The 22,075-nt window shown below is 35.0% G+C and overlaps 4 protein-coding genes across 4 annotated transcripts; 1 reads left to right on the top strand and 3 right to left on the bottom strand.

Annotated features, from left to right (window-relative positions):
* Positions 1–6,133: 6,133 nt before the first annotated feature.
* Positions 6,134–6,983, bottom strand: LOC110689540 (probable inorganic phosphate transporter 1-3). Its single transcript, XM_021866319.1, has 2 exons — positions 6,960–6,983; positions 6,134–6,658 (listed from the first exon to the last, which is right to left on the bottom strand). The coding sequence occupies exons 1-2, from the start codon at positions 6,981–6,983 to the stop codon at positions 6,134–6,136; spliced, it is 549 nt and encodes a 182-aa protein (XP_021722011.1).
* A 135-nt stretch (positions 6,984–7,118) lies between these two features.
* LOC110689539 (probable inorganic phosphate transporter 1-3) lies at positions 7,119–8,897 on the bottom strand. Its single transcript, XM_021866318.1, has 2 exons — positions 8,874–8,897; positions 7,119–8,572 (listed from the first exon to the last, which is right to left on the bottom strand). Exons 1-2 carry the CDS (start codon positions 8,895–8,897, stop codon positions 8,048–8,050), a joined length of 549 nt encoding a protein of 182 aa, XP_021722010.1. The 3' UTR covers positions 7,119–8,047.
* Positions 8,898–8,939: 42 nt separating this feature from the next.
* Positions 8,940–12,202, bottom strand: LOC110689440 (probable inorganic phosphate transporter 1-3). The gene is made up of 2 exons (XM_021866231.1): positions 12,164–12,202; positions 8,940–11,634 (listed from the first exon to the last, which is right to left on the bottom strand). The coding sequence occupies exon 2, from the start codon at positions 11,548–11,550 to the stop codon at positions 9,961–9,963; it is 1,590 nt and encodes a 529-aa protein (XP_021721923.1). The 5' UTR covers positions 11,551–11,634; positions 12,164–12,202; the 3' UTR covers positions 8,940–9,960.
* A 1,879-nt stretch (positions 12,203–14,081) lies between these two features.
* LOC110689439 (probable inorganic phosphate transporter 1-3) lies at positions 14,082–16,079 on the top strand. Its single transcript, XM_021866230.1, has one exon. It carries the CDS (start codon positions 14,175–14,177, stop codon positions 15,768–15,770), a length of 1,596 nt encoding a protein of 531 aa, XP_021721922.1. The 5' UTR covers positions 14,082–14,174; the 3' UTR covers positions 15,771–16,079.
* Positions 16,080–22,075: the final 5,996 nt, after the last annotated feature.

Raw genomic sequence — 22,075 nt, 5'->3', positions numbered from 1 at the left:
TAAATTCATATGGATTTATGTGGTCCTATGAGAATTCAAAGTAGAAGTGGAAAGAAGAAGTACGTCTTAGTAATTGTTGATGATTATTCTAGATTTACATGGGTTATTTTTATGTCTAGTAAGGATGAGACTTTTGACGAGTTTGTTACATTTTCCAGGAGAATTCAAAAAGTCCACAGGTCATCAACTGATACACCTTAGATCCGATCATGGCACTGGATTTGAGAATTTTAAATTTGATGATTTATGCAGGGAACAAGGCTTAAGTCATAATTTCTCAGCTCCAAGGACTCCACAGCAAAATGGAGTTGTGGAAAGGAAGAATAAAACCTTAGAAGACATGGCTCGAACCATGTTAATAGCCAGCGATCTTCCAAGGAACTTCTGGGCAGAAGCCGTGAATACAGCCTGTTATATTATAAATCGTGTCATGCTAAGGCCTATATTAAATAAGACACCCTATGAACTGATGAAAGGCAGAAAACCGAACATATCTCATCTTAGAGCATTCGGTTGTAAATGTTTTGTGCATAATAATGGTAAAAGAAACATAGGGAAATTTGATGAAAGAAGTGATGAAGCCGTATTTCTTGGATATGCTACTAACAGTAAAGCGTATAGAGTTTACAATAAACGTACTATGTGTGTTGAGGAAAGTGTGCATGTTATATTTGATGAAACTAATCCACTTCCATGTACACAGGAACATGAGGACTATGACTTTGAAATTGTCTAGTACGTTCTCAAGAACAAGAAGAAGATGCAATAATTCCAAATAAGCAGCCAACTCGAGTAAATGAAAATCATGAAAATCCGGAGAAGGAACTCGACATACTGACTGAAGTTCCTTCGATAGAACAGCCTCAGATTGAAGAACCTGCCGAGGAACCAATAACACAAGAGGAAATCACTGAAGAAGAAGCAACTGGCTCAGAAAATAAGAATAGTTACTATCCAAACCTTCCAGCCCAAACCTTGGAAGCACCAAAAGTCACACCCACTGGACAAAATTATTAGTGACTTATGCGAAGGAACTCAGACTAGATCGCAAATGAGGAACTTCTGTGCCTTCAATGCTTTTCTATCTACTTTGGAACCTTGCAACCATAAAGAAGCCTTAGAAGACCCTGACTGGATTATAGCCATGCAAGAGGAACTTAATGAATTCAAAAGAAATCAGGTATGGCATCTTGAACCTAAGCCACTAGATAAAAAGGTCATAGGTTTAAAATGGGTCTTTCGAAACAAACTTGATGAATATGGTAAATTGTAAGAAATAAGGCTAGGTTGGTTGTAAAGGGATATAACCAACAGGAAGGTATTGATTTTGAGGAAACATTTGCTCCTGTTGCTAGACTTGAGGCTATTAGAATTTTAATATCTTTTGCTGCTTTTATGGGTTTTAAACTGTATCAGATGGACGTAAAGTGTGCGTTTTTGAATGGTTTATTAAAAGAAACAGTTTACGTCGATCAACCCCCTGGATTCGAGAATCCAAACTTTCCAAACCATGTTTTAAAACTTGATAAGGCTTTCTACGGGCTAAAACAGGCTCTAAGAGCATGGTACGAAAGACTGTCCAAGTTCCTTTTGGAAAATGTTTTTAAACGAGGAAAAATTGATAAAACTTTGTTTTTAAAATCTAAAGGAACTCATCTCTTAGTTGTGCAGATCTATGTTGATGATATTATATTTGGTGCAACTAACGAATCTTTGTGCAAGTACTTTGTTGACTTGATGTGCAGTGAGTTCCAAATGAGCATGATGGGGGAACTCAATTTCTTTTTAGGACTGCAAATCAAACAAACAGAATCGGGAATATTTATACATCAGCAAAAATATGTCAAGGAACTCCTGAAAAAGTATAACCTTGACAGCGCAAAAGACTAACCACACTCCTATGGGAACTAACTCTAGGTTAGACGAAGATCCCTCAGGAACTTGTGTGGACCAGACAAAGTACAGAGGTATGATTGGTTCCTTACTATACTTAACTGCAAGTAGACCTGACATTTCTTTTAGTGTTGGTCTGTGTGCTAGGTTCCAATCAAACCCCAAAAGAATCGCATCTAACAGTCGTCAAGAGAATACTGAGATATCTCAAAGGAGCTGACGACTTGAGTTTATTCTACCCAAGAAGTGACACATATGATCTTACTGGATTTGCCGATGCCGACTATGCTGGGGATTTGGTGAATAGAAAAAGTACATCAGGTATGGTCCAATTCCTAGGATCTTGTTTAGTTTCTTGGAGTTCCAAGAAACAGAATACAGTTGCTCTAATCCACAGCAGAAGAAGAATACGTAGCAGCTGCTGCATGTTGCTCACAACTGTTGTGGATAAAACAACAATTACGTGATTTTGGCATAGTTCTTGAATGTGTTCCAATATACTGTGATAATACAAGTGCTATTTGCATATCAAAAGATCCAGTACATCATTCACGTGTAAAGCATATTCATGTTAGGCATCATTTTCTAAAAGACAATGTGGAAAAAGGCTCTATTAAACTAGAATTTGTACAAACTGAATATCAAATTGCTGACATTCTAACAAAGCCTTTGAGTAGAGAAAAAATTCGAAAAGATGCGATTGGAACTCGGAATGATAAGGCTGAATTGAGCAGTTCTTCTTGGAACCCCAAGGTATGTCTTAGTGAAACGACTGAGCATTGCTATATATAACCTTGGTGTGAAAAACATAATCTCGAATCTTGCAATGAAAGAGTGTGTAATTCTAATGAGTATGTGATCATATGATTATGTTGATGCAGAAGACAAATTAAGCCATATTATTTTCCAAGTTCCTTTTTGTAAAGCTCTGTACATGTCAACCAGTATTTTACTTTGAAGTAACTTACTGGAATTTTTTTCTTTCGTAATTTTTATTTTTCTTTATTTTTCAATTTTTATTTTTATCTTTTTATTATTTTTGTTATCTTATAAATTTAAAAACAACAAAAAGATTTTTTTTTTCTTAATTAGATTTTATCTTATTTTTTTTTAATTTTTATCATTGTCAAAATAAATCACAACCTTTTCTCTATCCCACTAAACTCTCAACCGTCACCTATCTTTTCACCTCACTTACCACACGCACCCACTCACCTCAGAAAACCCCAAAACACCAACCGCCACTTCCAACCTTCAAAGTTCCTCTAACCAATGAAGAAACCCACCCCTTGAAACCAGAAAACATACTCCATGAAAAATCCCTCTCAAAATTAAGCCTTAAAGTTGTTCGTGGAAAAGTTTGTTTTATTACCGATGTACACTCGGAATCTGAGGAAGAGGGAGATCAACGTGAGGGGGAACTGAATGAGAGGGAAAGCATTGATGAGGAGGAAGACAGTGAGAAGGAAGAAGTAAAAGAGGAAGACAGTGAGAAGGAAGAAGTAAAAGAGGAAGAAAACAGTGAGAAAGAAAAAGAAAAGAAAGAGAAAGACAGTGAGAAAAATGATGAAAAAGAAGAGGAAACAGAGAGTGAAAAAGAAGAGGAAAAAGAGAGTGAAAAAGAGATAAAAAGTGCAGTAGAGAGGGAAACAGAAGAAGAGAAAGAAATAGAGAGTGAGAAGGAGGAAAAAGATGACAAAGAGGAGTTAGTGAAAGAGCTACTCAAGGAAATTGGAGGCTCTATTAAACAAATTGTCCCTGTAACAGGTAGAAAAAGGAGAAGCGTTAGACTTGCTTCTTCTAAACCCAGAACACTGAGATCTCAGCCTGTTATTATTGTTGAATTGGATGATGATACATCTAAAGTTTCTGAAGGAACTTCCACCCAAGTTCCTCAGGGTCCGTCTTCCCTTGTTTCTGAAGGAACTCCATCACCACCCCCTATTCCTTCCTCTGTTCACCAAACCACACCTTCTCCACCTGCTTCACAGCCTCGTACTTCTGGTTTCGGCTTCAGTGGTTTTAGCTCTGGTCCAAGTTCCTTGCAAATCCAGGAGGAACTTCAGCTTTTGTCCACTACACTTACACAGAGTATAACTAACCTTTCTTCTAAAGTGGATAACCTGGCTACTAAAGTTGAGGGGCTGCAAACTTAGATTCTTTCTTTGGAAGATAAAGTAAATGCTCATATGGACTCCTCGGCTCAGGAACTCAAAGCTAAAGTGAAGCAAAGTTGTTACAAGACCATTCTCGATGCGATCAAGGATGTTACCTTACCATGAAGCTGCTACCATTTCCTAGCCCTTTGCAAAACAAACCTACCCCACTCTTTCTTGTGATTTATTAAACAGTGATATTGTCCTTCAATTTTATTTTGTTTGGCTTGTTTTGAACACTTTATTTTGTTTTATTTCGGTTTGTATTAAACTGGCTAAGTTTGTCTTTGAATTTGATGTTTTCATTTTGGTTGCATATGAACTGTGTGCGCATGCTTAATCGTTCATGAATTCAGATTTACTACTCCCTCCGTAGTTTAGTACTATATATAGCATGCTCTTTCTATCATTTTGATAATGTCAAAAGGGGGAAGAGAAGAACAAACTCAGAAAGCCGGACTCAAACCGATTCCCTTCAAGTCTTCATCATTAAGTGAAGGTATACTTTCATAATTTATTGATTTCATGAATGATGTAGACTTATTTATCCTTAGTTTATTTTATTGCTTTAAAAAATTTAATTGTTTTATTTAAGTATTGGTTACTCTGATTGCTTGGATGTTTGTTTTGTTTAACCGAGTTTGTTTTTGTTTGTCATCATAAAAAAGGGGAATATTGTTGAATTGACTACCTTAATATTTTGATGATTGACTTACGTAAAACAAACTCTGACTAATGATGTTTATGAGTCTTGGTTGAACAGAAAGATTCGGGTACACAAATACATGTTCCGGAGTAGGAACAACAGAGTTTGGAAGACTTGATGATGAATGCAAGCTTTCAAGATGTCCTCACATCTCTATATACTTAGTTACTCAGTGTACGAGCTTAAGAAACAAAAGTGTTGGAAGGAATGGAAGGAATTAAGAAGAAACTCAAAGTTTCTGAAGGAACCTGAAGTTCCCGAAGGAACTTGACGATTGACTCAGAAAGTTTTAAACGGAAGTTTTAAAACGGTTTTCAAAACCCTTAATTTAAGGAAGTGATAAAAATCAGTTTTGAAAAAGATTTAAAAAGATTTTATAAATAAATAAATAATTCATTAATTTAAAAAGATAAGTTTTAAATTAATTAATTATTTATCTTTTAATTAATAAATAAATAATTATCTTTTTTATTAAATAATTATCTTTTTGAATAACTGATTTTTTTGACTTGGTAAATACTGGCTCCTAGTATTAAGGAGAACGTTGAACTTGGGAGTCAAGCTAAGGAAATCATGTTCCTAAATTTCCTCTGCCTACATCCCAACTTCTCAGTCAAAGAGAACGTGGGATTAAGGGGGAAGTGGGAACTTGATGGAAGCTTGGTTTAACTCCTTATAAAAAACAGATCAACGTTAAGTTTTGAAAGTGTGGAAAAACAATCTTAAGTATTCTGAGCATAGAGTTTCAAAGTGTTTAAAAGAGAAGTTTCTTCCATCCTTAGTCTCTTAAGTTCTTTAGGAAATACTTGTAATCATTGTGTAATTGGGTTTGGGTTGTGAGAGTTGTAAAGTGTGAGACTTGAGAGAGTTGTTTACACTGTACAAGTGATTCGGAGTAGAATCACAAAGTGTGAGAAACTGTGATTGAGGGATCACAGTTGGGTAACTTGAGTTCCTCACGGAACTTGAGTCTAGGCAACGTATTAGTGATTGTAAATCATTTTTACATAGTGAATTTATTCATTGCCTATCTCAGTGTCTTTTCTCTTAGTAGTAGATTTAATTCCGCAAAATTTACCATAGTCTACATACACTACAATTCACCCCCCCTCTTGTAGTATACATTGTTCTATCAAGTACTAATAAAGAATACGAAGTGCGTACTTTTTAATTAATTTATTAAAATTTTCATTGCATTCATGATTTATAAGCTACTTTTAGTAGCAGCTTAAGTACAAATAACAAGCGAGATCAAATCCCAACTAATCATTGGTATTCATTACAAATAACAAAAACAAGTAGTACAAAAAATCAAAAAAATTTCAATATGTCTTGATTAAATAAGAATTAAAAAAACTCCAAGTCGTTGTAAGATAAATCAAGCGGATCCTCTGCGGTCGTCATCGACCTCAACCTCGCCAGCTAATTCTTCAAGTGACTTACCCTTAGATTCGGGAACCATTAAAGTGCAAAGCATACCAATAAAGTTGATGACACCGAGCACGATAAGAGACTTACTCTTCCCAATACCGGCGGGATAACCATGATCTCTCTTAGCCGGATCCTTTTCTTGCGAGGCGTACACAAATCCAAAGGCTCCTACTATAGCCCCGGCTTTTCCAGTTGCTGCAGATATACCATGGCAAGTAGATCTCAACCTAGCCGGGAAGACTTCTGCGGGAACCACGAAGGTTGTGGCATTAGGACCAAAGTTGGCAAAGAAGAAGGTTAGCCCATACATAATAATGAACCCGATACGGTTCTCCTTTTGTTGCCAATATTTGTAGGGGAAGGCAATGGCAAACATGAAAACAGTCATGAAAAAGAATCCCATCATCTGAATCCACCAACGTCCAATGACGTCTATGAAAGCGACAATAAATTCATATGGATTTATGTGGTCCTATGAGAATTCAAAGTAGAAGTGGAAAGAAGTACGTCTTAGTAATTGTTGATGATTATTCTAGATTTACATGGGTTATTTTTATGTCTAGTAAGGATGAGACTTTTGACGAGTTTGTTACATTTTCCAGGAGAATTCAAAAGTCCACAGGTCATCAACTGATACACCTTAGATCCGATCATGGCACTGGATTTGAGAATTTTAAATTTGATGATTTATGCAGGGAACAAGGCTTAAGTCATAATTTCTCAGCTCCAAGGACTCCACAGCAAAATGGAGTTGTGGAAAGGAAGAATAAAACCTTAGAAGACATGGCTCGAACCATGTTAATAGCCAGCGATCTTCCAAGGAACTTCTGGGCAGAAGCCGTGAATACAGCCTGTTATATTATAAATCGTGTCATGCTAAGGCCTATATTAAATAAGACACCCTATGAACTGATGAAAGGCAGAAAAACCGAACATATCTCATCTTAGAGCATTCGGTTGTAAATGTTTTGTGCATAATAATGGTAAAAGAAACATAGGGAAATTTGATGAAAGAAGTGATGAAGCCGTATTTCTTGGATATGCTACTAACAGTAAAGCGTATAGAGTTTACAATAAACGTACTATGTGTGTTGAGGAAAGTGTGCATGTTATATTTGATGAAACTAATCCACTTCCATGTACACAGGAACATGAGGACTATGACTTTGAAATTGGTCTAGTACGTTCTCAAGAACAAGAAGAAGATGCAATAATTCCAAATAAGCAGCCAACTCGAGTAAATGAAAATCATGAAAATCCGGAGAAGGAACTCGACATACTGACTGAAGTTCCTTCGATAGAACAACCTCAGATTGAAGAACCTGCCGAGGAACCAATAACACAAGAGGAAATCACTGAAGAAGAAGCAACTGGCTCAGAAAATAAGAATAGTTACTATCCAAACCTTCCAGCCCAAACCTTGGAAGCACCAAAAGTCACACCCACTGGACAAAATTATTAGTGACTTATGCGAAGGAACTCAGACTAGATCGCAAATGAGGAACTTCTGTGCCTTCAATGCTTTTCTATCTACTTTGGAACCTTGCAACCATAAAGAAGCCTTAGAAGACCCTGACTGGATTATAGCCATGCAAGAGGAACTTAATGAATTCAAAAGAAATCAGGTATGGCATCTTGAACCTAAGCCACTAGATAAAAAGGTCATAGGTTTAAAATGGGTCTTTCGAAACAAACTTGATGAATATGGTACAATTGTAAGAAATAAGGCTAGGTTGGTTGTAAAGGGATATAACCAACAGGAAGGTATTAAAGCAACTGAAGTAGCAAACAAGAGAAATATTGGAGCCGAACAACTGATAATTAAGAAGTAGGCAACAGCTCCAATTCACCGCAATGTTAATCAAGCGGATCCTCTGCGGTCGTCATCGACCTCAACCTCGCCAGCTAATTCTTCAAGTGACTTACCCTTAGATTCGGGAACCATTAAAGTGCAAAGCATACCAATAAAGTTGATGACACCGAGCACGATAAGAGACTTACTCTTCCCAATACCGGCGGGATAACCATGATCTCTCTTAGCCGGATCCTTTTCTTGCGAGGCGTACACAAATCCAAAGGCTCCTACTATAGCCCCGGCTTTTCCAGTTGCTGCAGATATACCATGGCAAGTAGATCTCAACCTAGCCGGGAAGACTTCTGCGGGAACCACGAAGGTTGTGGCATTAGGACCAAAGTTGGCAAAGAAGAAGGTTAGCCCATACATAATAATGAACCCGATACGGTTCTCCTTTTGTTGCCAATATTTGTAGGGGAAGGCAATGGCAAACATGAAAACAGTCATGAAAAAGAATCCCATCATCTGAATCCACCAACGTCCAATGACGTCTATGAAAGCGACAATAAATTCATATGGATTTATGTGGTCCTATGAGAATTCAAAGTAGAAGTGGAAAGAAGTACGTCTTAGTAATTGTTGATGATTATTCTAGATTTACATGGGTTATTTTTATGTCTAGTAAGGATGAGACTTTTGACGAGTTTGTTACATTTTCCAGGAGAATTCAAAAGTCCACAGGTCATCAACTGATACACCTTAGATCCGATCATGGCACTGGATTTGAGAATTTTAAATTTGATGATTTATGCAGGGAACAAGGCTTAAGTCATAATTTCTCAGCTCCAAGGACTCCACAGCAAAATGGAGTTGTGGAAAGGAAGAATAAAACCTTAGAAGACATGGCTCGAACCATGTTAATAGCCAGCGATCTTCCAAGGAACTTCTGGGCAGAAGTCGTGAATACAGCCTGTTATATTATAAATCGTGTCATGCTAAGGCCTATATTAAATAAGACACCCTATGAACTGATGAAAGGCAGAAAACCGAACATATCTCATCTTAGAGCATTCGGTTGTAAATGTTTTGTGCATAATAATGGTAAAAGAAACATAGGGAAATTTGATGAAAGAAGTGATGAAGCCGTATTTCTTGGATATGCTACTAACAGTAAAGCGTATAGAGTTTACAATAAACGTACTATGTGTGTTGAGGAAAGTGTGCATGTTATATTTGATGAAACTAATCCACTTCCATGTACACAGGAACATGAGGACTATGACTTTGAAATTGGTCTAGTACGTTCTCAAGAACAAGAAGAAGATGCAATAATTCCAAATAAGCAGCCAACTCGAGTAAATGAAAATCATGAAAATCCGGAGAAGGAACTCGACATACTGACTGAAGTTCCTTCGATAGAACAGCCTCAGATTGAAGAACCTGCCGAGGAACCAATAACACAAGAGGAAATCACTGAAGAAGAAGCAACTGGCTCAGAAAATAAGAATAGTTACTATCCAAACCTTCCAGCCCAAACCTTGGAAGCACCAAAAGTCACACCCACTGGACAAAATTATTAGTGACTTATGCGAAGGAACTCAGACTAGATCGCAAATGAGGAACTTCTGTGCCTTCAATGCTTTTCTATCTACTTTGGAACCTTGCAACCATAAAGAAGCCTTAGAAGACCCTGACTGGATTATAGCCATGCAAGAGGAACTTAATGAATTCAAAAGAAATCAGGTATGGCATCTTGAACCTAAGCCACTAGATAAAAAGGTCATAGGTTTAAAATGGGTCTTTCGAAACAAACTTGATGAATATGGTACAATTGTAAGAAATAAGGCTAGGTTGGTTGTAAAGGGATATAACCAACAGGAAGGTATTAAAGCAACTGAAGTAGCAAACAAGAGAAATATTGGAGCCGAACAACTGATAATTAAGAAGTAGGCAACAGCTCCAATTCACCGCAATGTTAATCAAGCGGATCCTCTGCGGTCGTCATCGACCTCAACCTCGCCAGCTAATTCTTCAAGTGACTTACCCTTAGATTCGGGAACCATTAAAGTGCAAAGCATACCAATAAAGTTGATGACACCGAGCACGATAAGAGACTTACTCTTCCCAATACCGGCGGGATAACCATGATCTCTCTTAGCCGGATCCTTTTCTTGCGAGGCGTACACAAATCCAAAGGCTCCTACTATAGCCCCGGCTTTTCCAGTTGCTGCAGATATACCATGGCAAGTAGATCTCAACCTAGCCGGGAAGACTTCTGCGGGAACCACGAAGGTTGTGGCATTAGGACCAAAGTTGGCAAAGAAGAAGGTTAGCCCATACATAATAATGAACCCGATACGGTTCTCCTTTTGTTGCCAATATTTGTAGGGGAAGGCAATGGCAAACATGAAAACAGTCATGAAAAAGAATCCCATCATCTGAATCCACCAACGTCCAATGACGTCTATGAAAGCGACAGTGAACCAATAGCCGGGGACGGTTCCACATAGGGCGATCAATGTTTGAGCTCTTGCTACCATATACACCTCCCTGATTGCATTCATATCTGCTGCTGGTGGGATCCAACCGATGGAGCTAAAAAGATCTTTTTGGAAAAGGTTTTGACTGTAAAATGCAATGTCGAGTAAGAACCATGTACTGGTGGTTCCTAGAAGGCGAACACCGTATTGTCTAGCAAATTCTTTAGTGAACAACCCAAATTGGTTCCTCTCACTCTTTGCTATTTTGTCAACCTTTTCCTCCTCTGCATCAATCTGAACCTTTAGGACTTTGGACATGTCTGAAGCTGCTTGCTTAGCATCCTTAGCCACAAGAGCGGTGTACCTGGCAGTCTCAGGCATCTGCATACGCCAATAGTATGTTGTGGCAGCAGGTATGGCCCCGAACATCAAGACAATACGCCAAATGTAGTCGCTCTCTGGTGGGAGGGAGGCAATAGCGTTGACTTTGAATGGGGGAGGCTTGAATTTGGCCTCAAATGCGGATGAAACAATTAGAGAGACAATACCACCGGCCAAGATACCCATGCCTTGCATAGCAAAGACAGCAGCGATGAAACTTCCACGAGTCTTCTTGTTAGCATACTCAGACATGATTGTTGCAGATAGAGGGTAATCTCCTCCAACACCAAATCCAAGCCAGAAGCGAAAGAAGCAAAGTGTTGTCATAACACCCTTGGCAGAGCTCCCAAAGGAGAGACCAGAGGCAATAGACATTGCAACCATCATAACCAAGGTGATACCATACACCTTCTTCCTCCCCATCTTGTCTCCGAGCCAACCGAAGAAGAGTTGGCCAGCTAGGGTACCACAAAGAGCAACTCCACTAACAGCAGCAGAGACATTGATAGGCAATGCTCCTGGCTTACCAGATCCCGGAGTGTCATAGTAAATACGACCAAGAAGCTTGGTCAACAAAGAGATGCAAAACAGGTCATATGCATCTGTAAAGAATCCCATACCAGCAATCACAATTGCTGTGAAGTGGTACCATTGCGTCTTTGCAACGTCAAGTGCATTTAGCACTTCTAATTGTTGTCCCTTCGCCATGATATGCTCTCTTTTTCTTTTCTTCTTTTCTTCTTTTTTTCAATTTTTCTTTTCTTATTTTATCTTTCTACCTTCATCTACGCCCTGCAAGGTAAAACAATCATATTTGTGTATTAAAAACCTGAATGAATACTTAATTTTTGTAATAAAATTATTAAAGCTTGAAACATCGAAAAGGATATATTAATTTAGAAATTTTGCAATGATGGCATATAGTATAACAAAATACATAAAGCAATATTTCAGTATACTAATGAACAATTATTTTATTTTTATTTTTTTGAAAGAATGAACAATATTATTTTAGAGGACTTTTTATATTGAGCTTTATTGGTCATACAAACAGGCTACACTTTAGTCGTAGAAGAGTCTAAAACATATGCAATATGCAACTATGCAAGTTAAGCCTATGCATGATATATGTCCATTATAAACCAATTGATAATAAATAGAGTATATAATTATTTGTTTTATATCTAACTACTATAGTTTGATTCCAACAATAATGGACTCACATAAACCCTAAAGTATTGTAACATTATTCAATATGGAAGAAATGTATGGTATGATGTATAAAAGTGGACAAAAATATTAAAGAGAAAAATTCACCAACCTGTGCGTTATGAAGGAAGAAGCTCAAGTAGAAGAGAATATTTGTTTTTGTGAAGGAAAATGGAGGGAACAAAGACGAATATTTATATGGAAATCATGTTTACACATTCTTCCGGATTGGAATCCTCTCCGTAATCTTTTAAGAATATACTTAATCTCAATTAGTCAAATATATCAAAATTAAAAGTATAAATAGTGTAAGTTTTTTTTTAATATACGATTCTTCAACTAGTATTGTCCAACCATGCATGCTTGCATTGTTTGATGAGTTCAATTCAAGTATGGCATCTTTTATCTGTTAAACTAGTAATTAATTTCTTGTATCATTTTCTAGTTCTCTTTAGTTGGTATCCACTTTATGTAATCAAATTTTATAATTTGATTTATGTTATAAAGCCCAACACTTGCAAGGGCTTTACAAATTACAACTCTCTTCTTTGAGAAATTATGTACTTTGTAGTTTGTATGTAATTTGGTTTAAACCGTGTAAGATTTCGATGTAGTAGGGATCTTCTCTTGTAATAATAATAATAATAATAATAATAATAATAATAATAATAAATATGTTTTGTACGAGTGTTGTTTATGTTACACAAGTTCATAAGTTTTTTTTTTTTTTTTTTTTCATTCCACTATGATAAAAGAGGGAGAATAACAATATATTTGACCAACATAAACTTATAAAATTATTGATTAGAGCTGACCAAAGTTAGCACGGCCTGAATATAGGCGGCTTTTTGGGAGTTTTTTTCGGCCCAAAATTAGGTCGGGCCTGACTAAATTCATAATTTTTTTGGACGGGCTTGGAAACGCATTTTTATGCAATTTTAGATGATTTATTGGCCCAGCCTGAAAAACTTGCATGGCCCAGTCAATTTAGGTAGGTTTGGGCACATAATTTCCAGCCCAAAGCTCAATCCGGCCCGCTCAGTTGTCACTTCTTTTATTAATGCAATTGTATCATAAATTTATTGTTGAAGGCAAATTTAAACGTAGTTTGGGATTTATTATGGTGGCTGGGCTTGGACCATGATTGGGCTTTGAAACCCATCTATTAGGTCCAATCTTTATTGTTATTGGACCATGAATCCTTAATATGCCGCCAGTGGCCCAGTCAATAGGCCCCAAAAATAGAAAGTCATTTAATTTGAATGAAAGCATGAATAATGAAGCACAAAAACGCAATCATATGCTGCAAACGTGCTGGCAAATACGAAGAATTAAACTCCAACAACATTTGATTGAGTTGTTGTTAAAGGATTCCGTAACAACGTGTTAGCATCACTTTTGATTTGAGTCTAAGGCTACAAATTAGTTTAGCAAAACAAATAATTAAATATTTTGTTACGATTTATGAACTCGCTTAGTATTTAGTATTTTTATTCTTTTTTAAATGTGGAAAATAATACCGATCTAACCAATTTACATCAATGTCTTTTGTAACACTATATAACCAATTGTTAAAGTAAATATTGAAGATTTGAGGGCGGCAAAGAAAAACTTTTAACCAAAAGATATTATATTAAATTTAAATTACATTGTAGACTTAAAGTCTTATAATTCTACTCATACCCAAAAAATAAATTAAATATAATAATTTAAAAAAAAAATTCTATTTCAAGCTGTATGTAGCATTGACCTGAAACATAGCAGAACAAGCAGTATTATTGTAGCATGTATTGACCTGAATCATACCACCTTCTTCTTCTTCTTGCTTATTTTCTATTTCTGTCCTTTCGTATCGCGGCGACTAATTAATTAATACCGTTCCTGCTACATTTATCAGGTTTGATCATTCACTTATTTCCCTGATTTTTCCACATTTACAGAATTTTATTTGCTTGACCCTTCAATTCTAGTTAGGTATTGTCCAGAAATGTAACATTATTCTTGTTAGTTTAATAAATTGAATGAAAGTATAGTATTATGTCAAGATCAAACATTAGATTATTAGGAGGCTGCTGAAATAACCTTGATCATTATTATTACATAGTAATTTTAATTATTCAGTCATGTTAGAAGGGCAGTTGCAAGTGCTTAACGCGCTAGATGTGGCCCGAACACAATGGTACCATTTCAAGGCCATTGCGATTGCTGGTATGGGATTCTTTACGGACGCATATGACTTGTTCTGCATCTCAATGATAGCGAGGCTGCTCGGACGTTTGTACTACACAGTACCTGGCGCGGAGCACCCAGGGAACTTGCCTATCAATGTTGCAGTTGCTGTGAATGGTGCCGCGCTTTTTGGTACATTATTTGGGCAGCTTTTCTTTGGTTGGCTTGGTGATCATATGGGAAGAAAAAAGGTGTATGGTGTAACATTGATTTTGATGATCTTTTCGTCTTTTGCTTCGGGACTTTCCTTTGGGAAGACTGCCAAGGGTGTAATGGCTTGTCTTTGTTTTTTTCGATTCTGGCTTGGGTTTGGTGTTGGAGGGGAATACCCTCTTTCGGCTACTATCATGTCTGAATATGCTAACAAGAAGACTCGTGGGACATTTATTGCCGCGGTTTTTGCAATGCAAGGTATGGGTATCTTAGCCGGTGGGATTGTGGCCTTAATTGTTTCGGCCGCCTTTGAAAGGAAATTTAAACCTCCCCCCTTTAATGTAGACCCTGTGGCGTCTATCCCTCGGGAAGCCGACTACATTTGGCGAATTGTCTTGATGTTCGGAGCCTTTCCTGCTTCCCTTACATACTATTGGCGTATGCAGATGCCTGAGACTGCTAGGTACACCGCTTTGGTAGCAAAGAACCCTAGACAAGCTGCTGAAGATATGTCGAAAGTCCTCAATGTTCATCTAGATGCGGAGGAAGAGAGGGTTGAGAGGCTAGTACGAAGTGAGAGGCATAAGTTCGGGTTACTTTCACGTGAATTTGCTAGCCGGTATGGTATCCGCCTACTAGGCACCACCAGTACTTGGTTCTTACTCGACATTGCATTTTACAGTCAAAACCTTTTTCAAAAGGATCTTTACTTCTCCGTGGGTTGGATCCCACCAACAGATGAGATGAGTGCTATAACGGAGGTTTACCTAATAGCGAGATTTTCAACCTTGATCGCTCTGTGTGGAACCGTCCCTGGATACTGGTTCACTGTCGCTTTCATAGATGTAATTGGACGATGGTGGATTCAGATGATCGGATTCTTTTTCATGACAATTTTCATGTTTGCCATTGCCTTTCCCTATGACCATTGGAACTCAAAGGACCACCGTATAGGCTTCCTCATTTTATACGGCCTAACCTTCTTCTTTGCCAACTTTGGTCCTAATGCAACCACCTTCGTTGTACCAGCTGAGATATTCCCTGCTAGGCTCAGATCCACGTGCCACGGTATATCAGCTGCAGCAGGGAAGGCCGGGGCTATAATAGGAGCCTTCGGATTCCTCTACGCCTCCCAAGAGGAGGACCCGAGTAAGAGAAGTCATAACTATCCGTCGGGTATAGGCAAGAAGAAGTCCCTCATCATTCTTGGTGTGATCAACTTCATGGGTATGCTATGTACTTTTATGATTCCTGAACCAATGGGTAAATCTCTTGAAGAATTGGCTGGAGAAGTTGATGTTGACAACGCTGAAAATTACTACAAAGTGATAGTTTGAAAACTAGTAAAACTGAATGATCAACTAAGCTAATGCTTTGTAATTTCTTAACATACCTATTGATTCAAATTAATTTGCTTCATTTTGGGGCTTTTTCTCTTTACAAATTATTGATTCAATTAATTTGGTGTACATCTTAGCATGGTTTTGTTGTTAGCGTTTTGTATTAGCCTCACTTTGATAAAATAAGGTGTTTGGGAAATTCAAAACGCCTTCTATTTCTTATTTTCACAAATTTTTTTGGAAGACCACTAAATTTTTTTAGTAAATTTTCATATCAAGTGATCAACTACTCTTTAATATCCTGTATACTTCATTCCTCTCTCTCTCTCTCTCTCTCTCTCTCTCTCTCTCTCTCTCTCTCTCTCTCTCTCTCTCTCTCTCTCTCTCTCTCTCTCTCTCTCTCTCTCTCTCTCTCTCTCTCTCTCTCTCTCTCTCTCTTTTTTTTAGGAGTTTAAACTAATATCTTAAATTAACTTTTAATAAAGAGAATTTGGTATTTTATATCACTAGAGAACTAAAATGTAAAATATCAATATCGGGACTAATCTAATACGTTGTTGTATATTCTACGGGCGATGATGAGACTCTAACCACTTAAGCTATTTCTTACTCTAAAAAATTTTTATTTAAAATAAATAACAATACAAGGAGAGTAATCATGTTATCTAGCACTATACTTTTTCTATTTTTGTAAGTGTTATTGCTAATTGGCCTTTTTTTTTAATTGTTATGTAAACACAAATTTTGAATCTGCTAATTTGACGTTACCCAAATAATGTGCAACAACAATTAATTTCCGCGTTTACAATTTTTTTTTTTTTTTTTTTTTTTTTTGAGAGGTAAAGCTTAGATTATACCAGTAAGATTTATTAGCTATGAGAAAATTAATTGTAAATAAACCATCAAAAGTAATTTTACTAGTAATACTCCATAACCAGCCAATAAATTTTTATTCTACTAATGGGCCTATTTAACGCCAAAACAAACTCCAAAGAATGTTTTTTTACTATCTTGATATTTCTTAATCTATCGTTTATATATAAACTTTGAGCACCGATAAAAATTTACAATTTTTACACTAGTCCCCTGTGTAGCTTCCTCTACCTGCACCCCACCTCCCCACGGCGTCGTTTTGCTGCGTTTTTGACTTTGATGATTCTTTTTTTTTTTTTCTTTCCCTTTTTTTTCCTGCCATTTTTGGCTAGTTTTTAAATTTTCTTTTTTTTTATTTCTTTTCTTTTTACTCAAGCTTTGTATATGTATATCATTTTAAACATTTATTTTCTCTCTCTTCAATTGATTTTGTTCTTATTTTTTCTCTCTCTTCAATTTTATTTCATCTAATTTCTGCGTTTTTCGTGATGGATGATTCTTCTACTGTTGATTTTGATCGAGATTGTGAAGCTGTTCTTCCATCTGGTGTTCCATTAGTTGATTCATTTGTTCATCAATGTGAGTAATTAAGATCCTAATTTTTTTTTTTTTTTTTTTTTTTTAAAATATGATCATTTTATTATTCATATATGTACATTAGTTGTTTTAATTTGATCATTTGTCATTCTATTATTATATGGAATCTGTACATCTTTATGGTTATTTAAATTTTGTGTTTAAATATGAACATTTATATTTATATAAATGTTCATGCAATTACTTTATGTTCTTTATTGAAATGATAAATGTTCATTTCTGCTTCACAGAATGTTGGTGAAATATAATTGTGCAAATGATGATTGGTTGTGTGATTTGTACAAAATAAAGGAGATGTGGTGTCCAGCTTATTCTAAGAAGTTTTGGTCTGGTGGTATTCTATCTTCTCAACGTAGTGAAACTACTAATAAGTCAGTTTCTCATAGACTTAATAAGACACAAGGTCTATGTGACTTTTATCATGTTTTTCTAGATGTTGTTTCTGAGTGGAGGAGCAAAGAAGGTTGTATAGATTACAATAATTTGAGGGGAAATAGACATTTAGCTTTTGCTAACATTGGGATTTTAGTTCATGCAAGAACTATATATACTATTCAGGCTTATGTGCTTTTTGAAGAGCAGTTCATCAAAGGTATTGCATATGATCATCGAGATTCTGGTTTGCATTTTCCTGAATATTCGTATCATCTTTGGCATCCTGGGAAGGACATTGTTAAACATGAAGTTGTTTTTAATAAAGAAACACATGCAATCTTTTGCACTTGCATGTTCTTTAGTGAAACTGGTTTGCTTTGCTCTCATTCTCTACGAGTATATCATTTGCATTGTGTTCGTAAAATTCCACAAGAGTACATAATGAAACGCTGGACAAAGGCTGCTATGTGTAGTCATGGTATTGAAGAACCAACTTTGAGAACTAATGTTGTGGCTACAAGTGTGTGGAGGTCACAAACACTAAGGAAATTTGTCAAGTTGGTAACAAGTTGTCAAAATTCATTGAATGCGAGGGCAGAGGTTGATTGTTCTTGAAACTGTTCTTCATCAATTTCTCTTGTACTTGGCACTATAGGGGTTTTATTTTTGTTGATGCTTTCTCTTCTTGAAACTGTTCTTCATCAATTTCTTCAACTTCATCTGCCTCAATTATTTCAGTTTTTGCTTTCTTTTTTTTCTTATCTTCACCTTCTGACTTATACACAACCAACTCTTGCACCTTCTTTTCAGCCTTTGGCTTCACCACCTTCTCCTCCTTCTTTGCTTTTTTCTTCTTTGGCTTAATTTCAACCTCCTCCTCCTCATCCTCCAATTCATCATCTTCCTCACTAACAGATTCTTTTTCAGCTTTATAGACAGATTCTTCACTGTCATCACCACTGTCAGAAGGATCTTGAGATGGTTCATCATATGGCACTTCTTGATTTTTTTTTCTTTTTCCAACATTTTTTTTGGCAGCTGAAAATTGACATGAATATAAAAGTCATTATATATGATTAGCCATGTATTTAAATGAAATTTAATCAAATGACAAAATGAACAATATAGTTTTTATATATGATCATTCTATACATTGAAATTGAACTTTTACCACAAATCATTGTATACCTGCTTTTCTTTTGCCAGCAACCTTAGAAGTTTTCTGCAATTGTCCTGTAGGTCTCTTTTTCCCTCCTATATAATTTTAAAGTTTTATATATTACATACAAATATTAAATTAATTAAAACATAACAAACTTTTAATCAATTAAACATTTACCCTTTTTTCCTTGTTGTTCCACAACTTTCTCAGCAGGAGCACCAACCATTTTTCTAATAGGTGGTTGAATATATTCAGCAGGAGCACCTGCCATTTTTCTAATAGGTGGTTGAACATATTCAGCAGGGGCACCTGCCATTTGTTTTATTGGAGTAGGTGCTGGAGATTTCCTTGGAGAAATTCTTCTTTGCACACCTTTTTTTGTGGATACTTCAGCAGGTTCAGCAGTTTCTTCCTTTTGGCCTTCATTAGTAGATTCATCTAACAAAACATCTATTGTGTTTTTAAACTTTTTGTTAGTAAAGATAAATATTTTCTATTTAACATTAAATACAAAAGTATAATGTTAACCTTGGCTTCTTGTAACTCTTGTACTTGGCACTATAGGGGTTTTATTTTTGTTTTTTCTTGCTACTGTTTTGTATCTTGTTTTCCTTTGGCTTGATTGTTCACTCTTTTGAGATGATGGAGCTTGATCATCATTTACACGTGCACTATCCAAATCCTCAGATATTAGATAAGTCTCATCCTCAATTTCATAATAATCATCTGCCATTTCTGCTGCATGTTAAATGATCAAATGATAAATTTTAAATGATCATTTATGGAAAAGAATGTAAAATGTTTATTATTTACAATATAAATGAACATTTTACCTTTAGTTTCTTTCTGGGTTGCCTTTGGCATATCTTCCTTTTGCCCTGCTATACATATTTTATCATTGAAATAAATTAACTTTTTTGAACATTATATATTATGCAGATCAAAAATGAACTTTGTATGTAATAAATATGTACATTTTAAAATTTTACCTTTCAAATCTGTTGTCTTTTGAGAAGAATCTTTCACAGGTTTCTCTATAGGCATTTTCTCATTTTCTGGCCCTTTATTTCCTTCTCCTAGTATAAGAATTATATTAGGGAAATTTGAAATTTATGCAGATAAAAATGAACATTTTATTTAATAAATATGTACATTTTACATTTTTTACCTTTTTGCTCATCTGACTTTTGAAAAACATTTTCCACAGTATTCTTTTCAGTGTTTTTGTTTATTTCTTGCCTCTTTTCCTCTTGTGCTTCTAAGAGAATTATTTCAGTCAAAATTGAAATTGATTAATCTTGTTGAACATTACAATAATTTATCATATATATCAAAAATGAACATTTTATGAAATAAATATGTACATTTTAACTTTTTACCTTTCAGCTCTTTCTTTTCAGGGCTTTTTTCTTTTTCAGGAATATTCTTCTTTACAGAATCTTTTTTCTTCTGTTTTTCTTTACCTGCAAAATGAATATGGTTATTATAACTGATATATATAAACATTAAACAAAATGTTCAATATATGTGAACATTTACCTTTGTTAAATTTCTTGTACAACTCTTCCCTTCTTTTGAGATTTTTCATGATTCTCAGTGTTGATTCATTGTACTTCCTGTAATTGTGAGATAGTGTTATGAAATTTTTTTATATAACATTATTTATTTTAATTTATTTAGTTATTCAAATTTGAACATACTTTGGGTTTTCTTCTATGTCTATATGTACTTGTTGCATCTTCTCCTTTAAAGTTGTTATTTTTGGCTTCTTTTGATCATCATTTTTGGTTTTTCTGATAATTTATTAAAAACATACATGAATATATAATCTTGACTAATTAATTATAAAATGAACATTTAGTCTATAAAAAATGAACATAAAGTCTATATAAAATGAACATTTAATATGTCTTACTTTGGACCAGTATTTATCTTCTCTGTATTGCTTTTCCCCTCTGATTCAACTCCTTTTACCTTGCTGAAATCAATATTATGTAATACTTTTAATAAAAAAGCACATAAATGGTACACAAAATGGACATTTATCTATAATAAAATGAACATTTTTTAATTAATACCTTTGATCAACATTATCTTTGTCCTTTTCAAATGGAATTGTATCCTGTTTTTGCTCCACATTTTTGTCACTGAATATTGAATATATTTATTAGTTCTAATTTGTAGAAAAAAAAATGAACAAGTATCTTTGATAACTACTACCATATTCATTTAAAATGAACACAATGTAGAATTATTGCATATAAAAACAACTATTTAATACATATAAACTTACTTGTTTAGAGTGTATCTTTGATAACTACTACCATATTCATTTTGTTCAATAACTTTCTTTAGAGTTAATGGTTCAGATTTTCCATCTCTGAATTGAAGCAAGTGTATCACTCTAAACGGTACATCACTACAATATAAATTAATTACATCGTATTAGTTTGAAGGCATACAACTGAAATGATTATTATCATATTTCTATATGTTCATGGAGTTTCAATTAAATGTGCATTTAAGCCCCAATGAATATTCAAAGAACAAATATAAATCAAACTATATCTATAAATGAACATTATGAGTATCAAATATGATCATATACGATTATATGATTATATAACTAAGATCATGATAACATTATTAATAATCAAATCCAAATAACATATTAAACAATTATAAAACCATATGATCAGATACAAACAATATATTCAAAATGAACATAATATATTATGTAAATGATTATATACCTTGGCATTGGAGACATTTTTAGATCTGTACCACTTGACTTTTCAATATCTTTTAAAAGTTCAGGATCTACAATTGGACTTTTTTCGCGCTTTTTTTTTCAATTTATCTACTCTTGACTGAAGAGGTATTTCATCATCATCTCTGTTTTGTTTAATTAATTGTTAAAATCGCTCTATAATTGCAAGGAATTTAACAAAAATTATTGTTTACACATTAAATCGCAAGAAATTGAACTAAATTAGGGTTCATACGTTTCTTCAGTATTTTTCTCCGAATTACTCCCTTTTGAAGTGTTCTTCTGCAAAATGTTCTTCTCTGAAATGTTCTTCTGCAAACTCACACTACAATCGCAATAAATTGAACATAAATTAGGTTTCATATTTAAAATCGTACTACAATTGTAAAAATAAATGAACAAAATTAACAACATTACTTACTCTTGTTCCGATTTTGCAGTTTCAACTTTAATAATCTTATTTGAAGTCTCCTTTTGTGAAATTACACTTCAATCGCAAGAAATTGAACCAAAAATTAGGTTTAT

Source organism: Chenopodium quinoa, unplaced genomic scaffold (genome assembly GCF_001683475.1).
Source record: "Chenopodium quinoa cultivar QQ74 unplaced genomic scaffold, ASM168347v1, whole genome shotgun sequence".
In the NCBI taxonomy this organism is placed as follows: domain Eukaryota; kingdom Viridiplantae; phylum Streptophyta; class Magnoliopsida; order Caryophyllales; family Amaranthaceae; genus Chenopodium; species Chenopodium quinoa.
This window is presented reverse-complemented; position numbering and strand designations above follow the sequence as displayed.

Bases quoted from the DNA above. Each gene is read 5' to 3' on its own strand.
- LOC110689539 (XM_021866318.1), bottom strand. From the start codon at position 8,897: ATGGTTCGAGCCATGTCTTCTAAG. The intron at 8,573-8,873 runs GTTTTATTCTTC...GAATTCTCATAG, and splicing joins TTCGAGCCATGTCTTCTAAG to GACCACATAAATCCATATGA.
- LOC110689439 (XM_021866230.1), top strand. From the start codon at position 14,175: ATGTTAGAAGGGCAGTTGCAAGTGCTTAACGCGCTAGATGTGGCCCGA.
- LOC110689440 (XM_021866231.1), bottom strand. From the start codon at position 11,550: ATGGCGAAGGGACAACAATTAGAAGTGCTAAATGCACTTGACGTTGCA.
- LOC110689540 (XM_021866319.1), bottom strand. From the start codon at position 6,983: ATGGTTCGAGCCATGTCTTCTAAG. The intron at 6,659-6,959 runs GTTTTATTCTTC...GAATTCTCATAG, and splicing joins TTCGAGCCATGTCTTCTAAG to GACCACATAAATCCATATGA.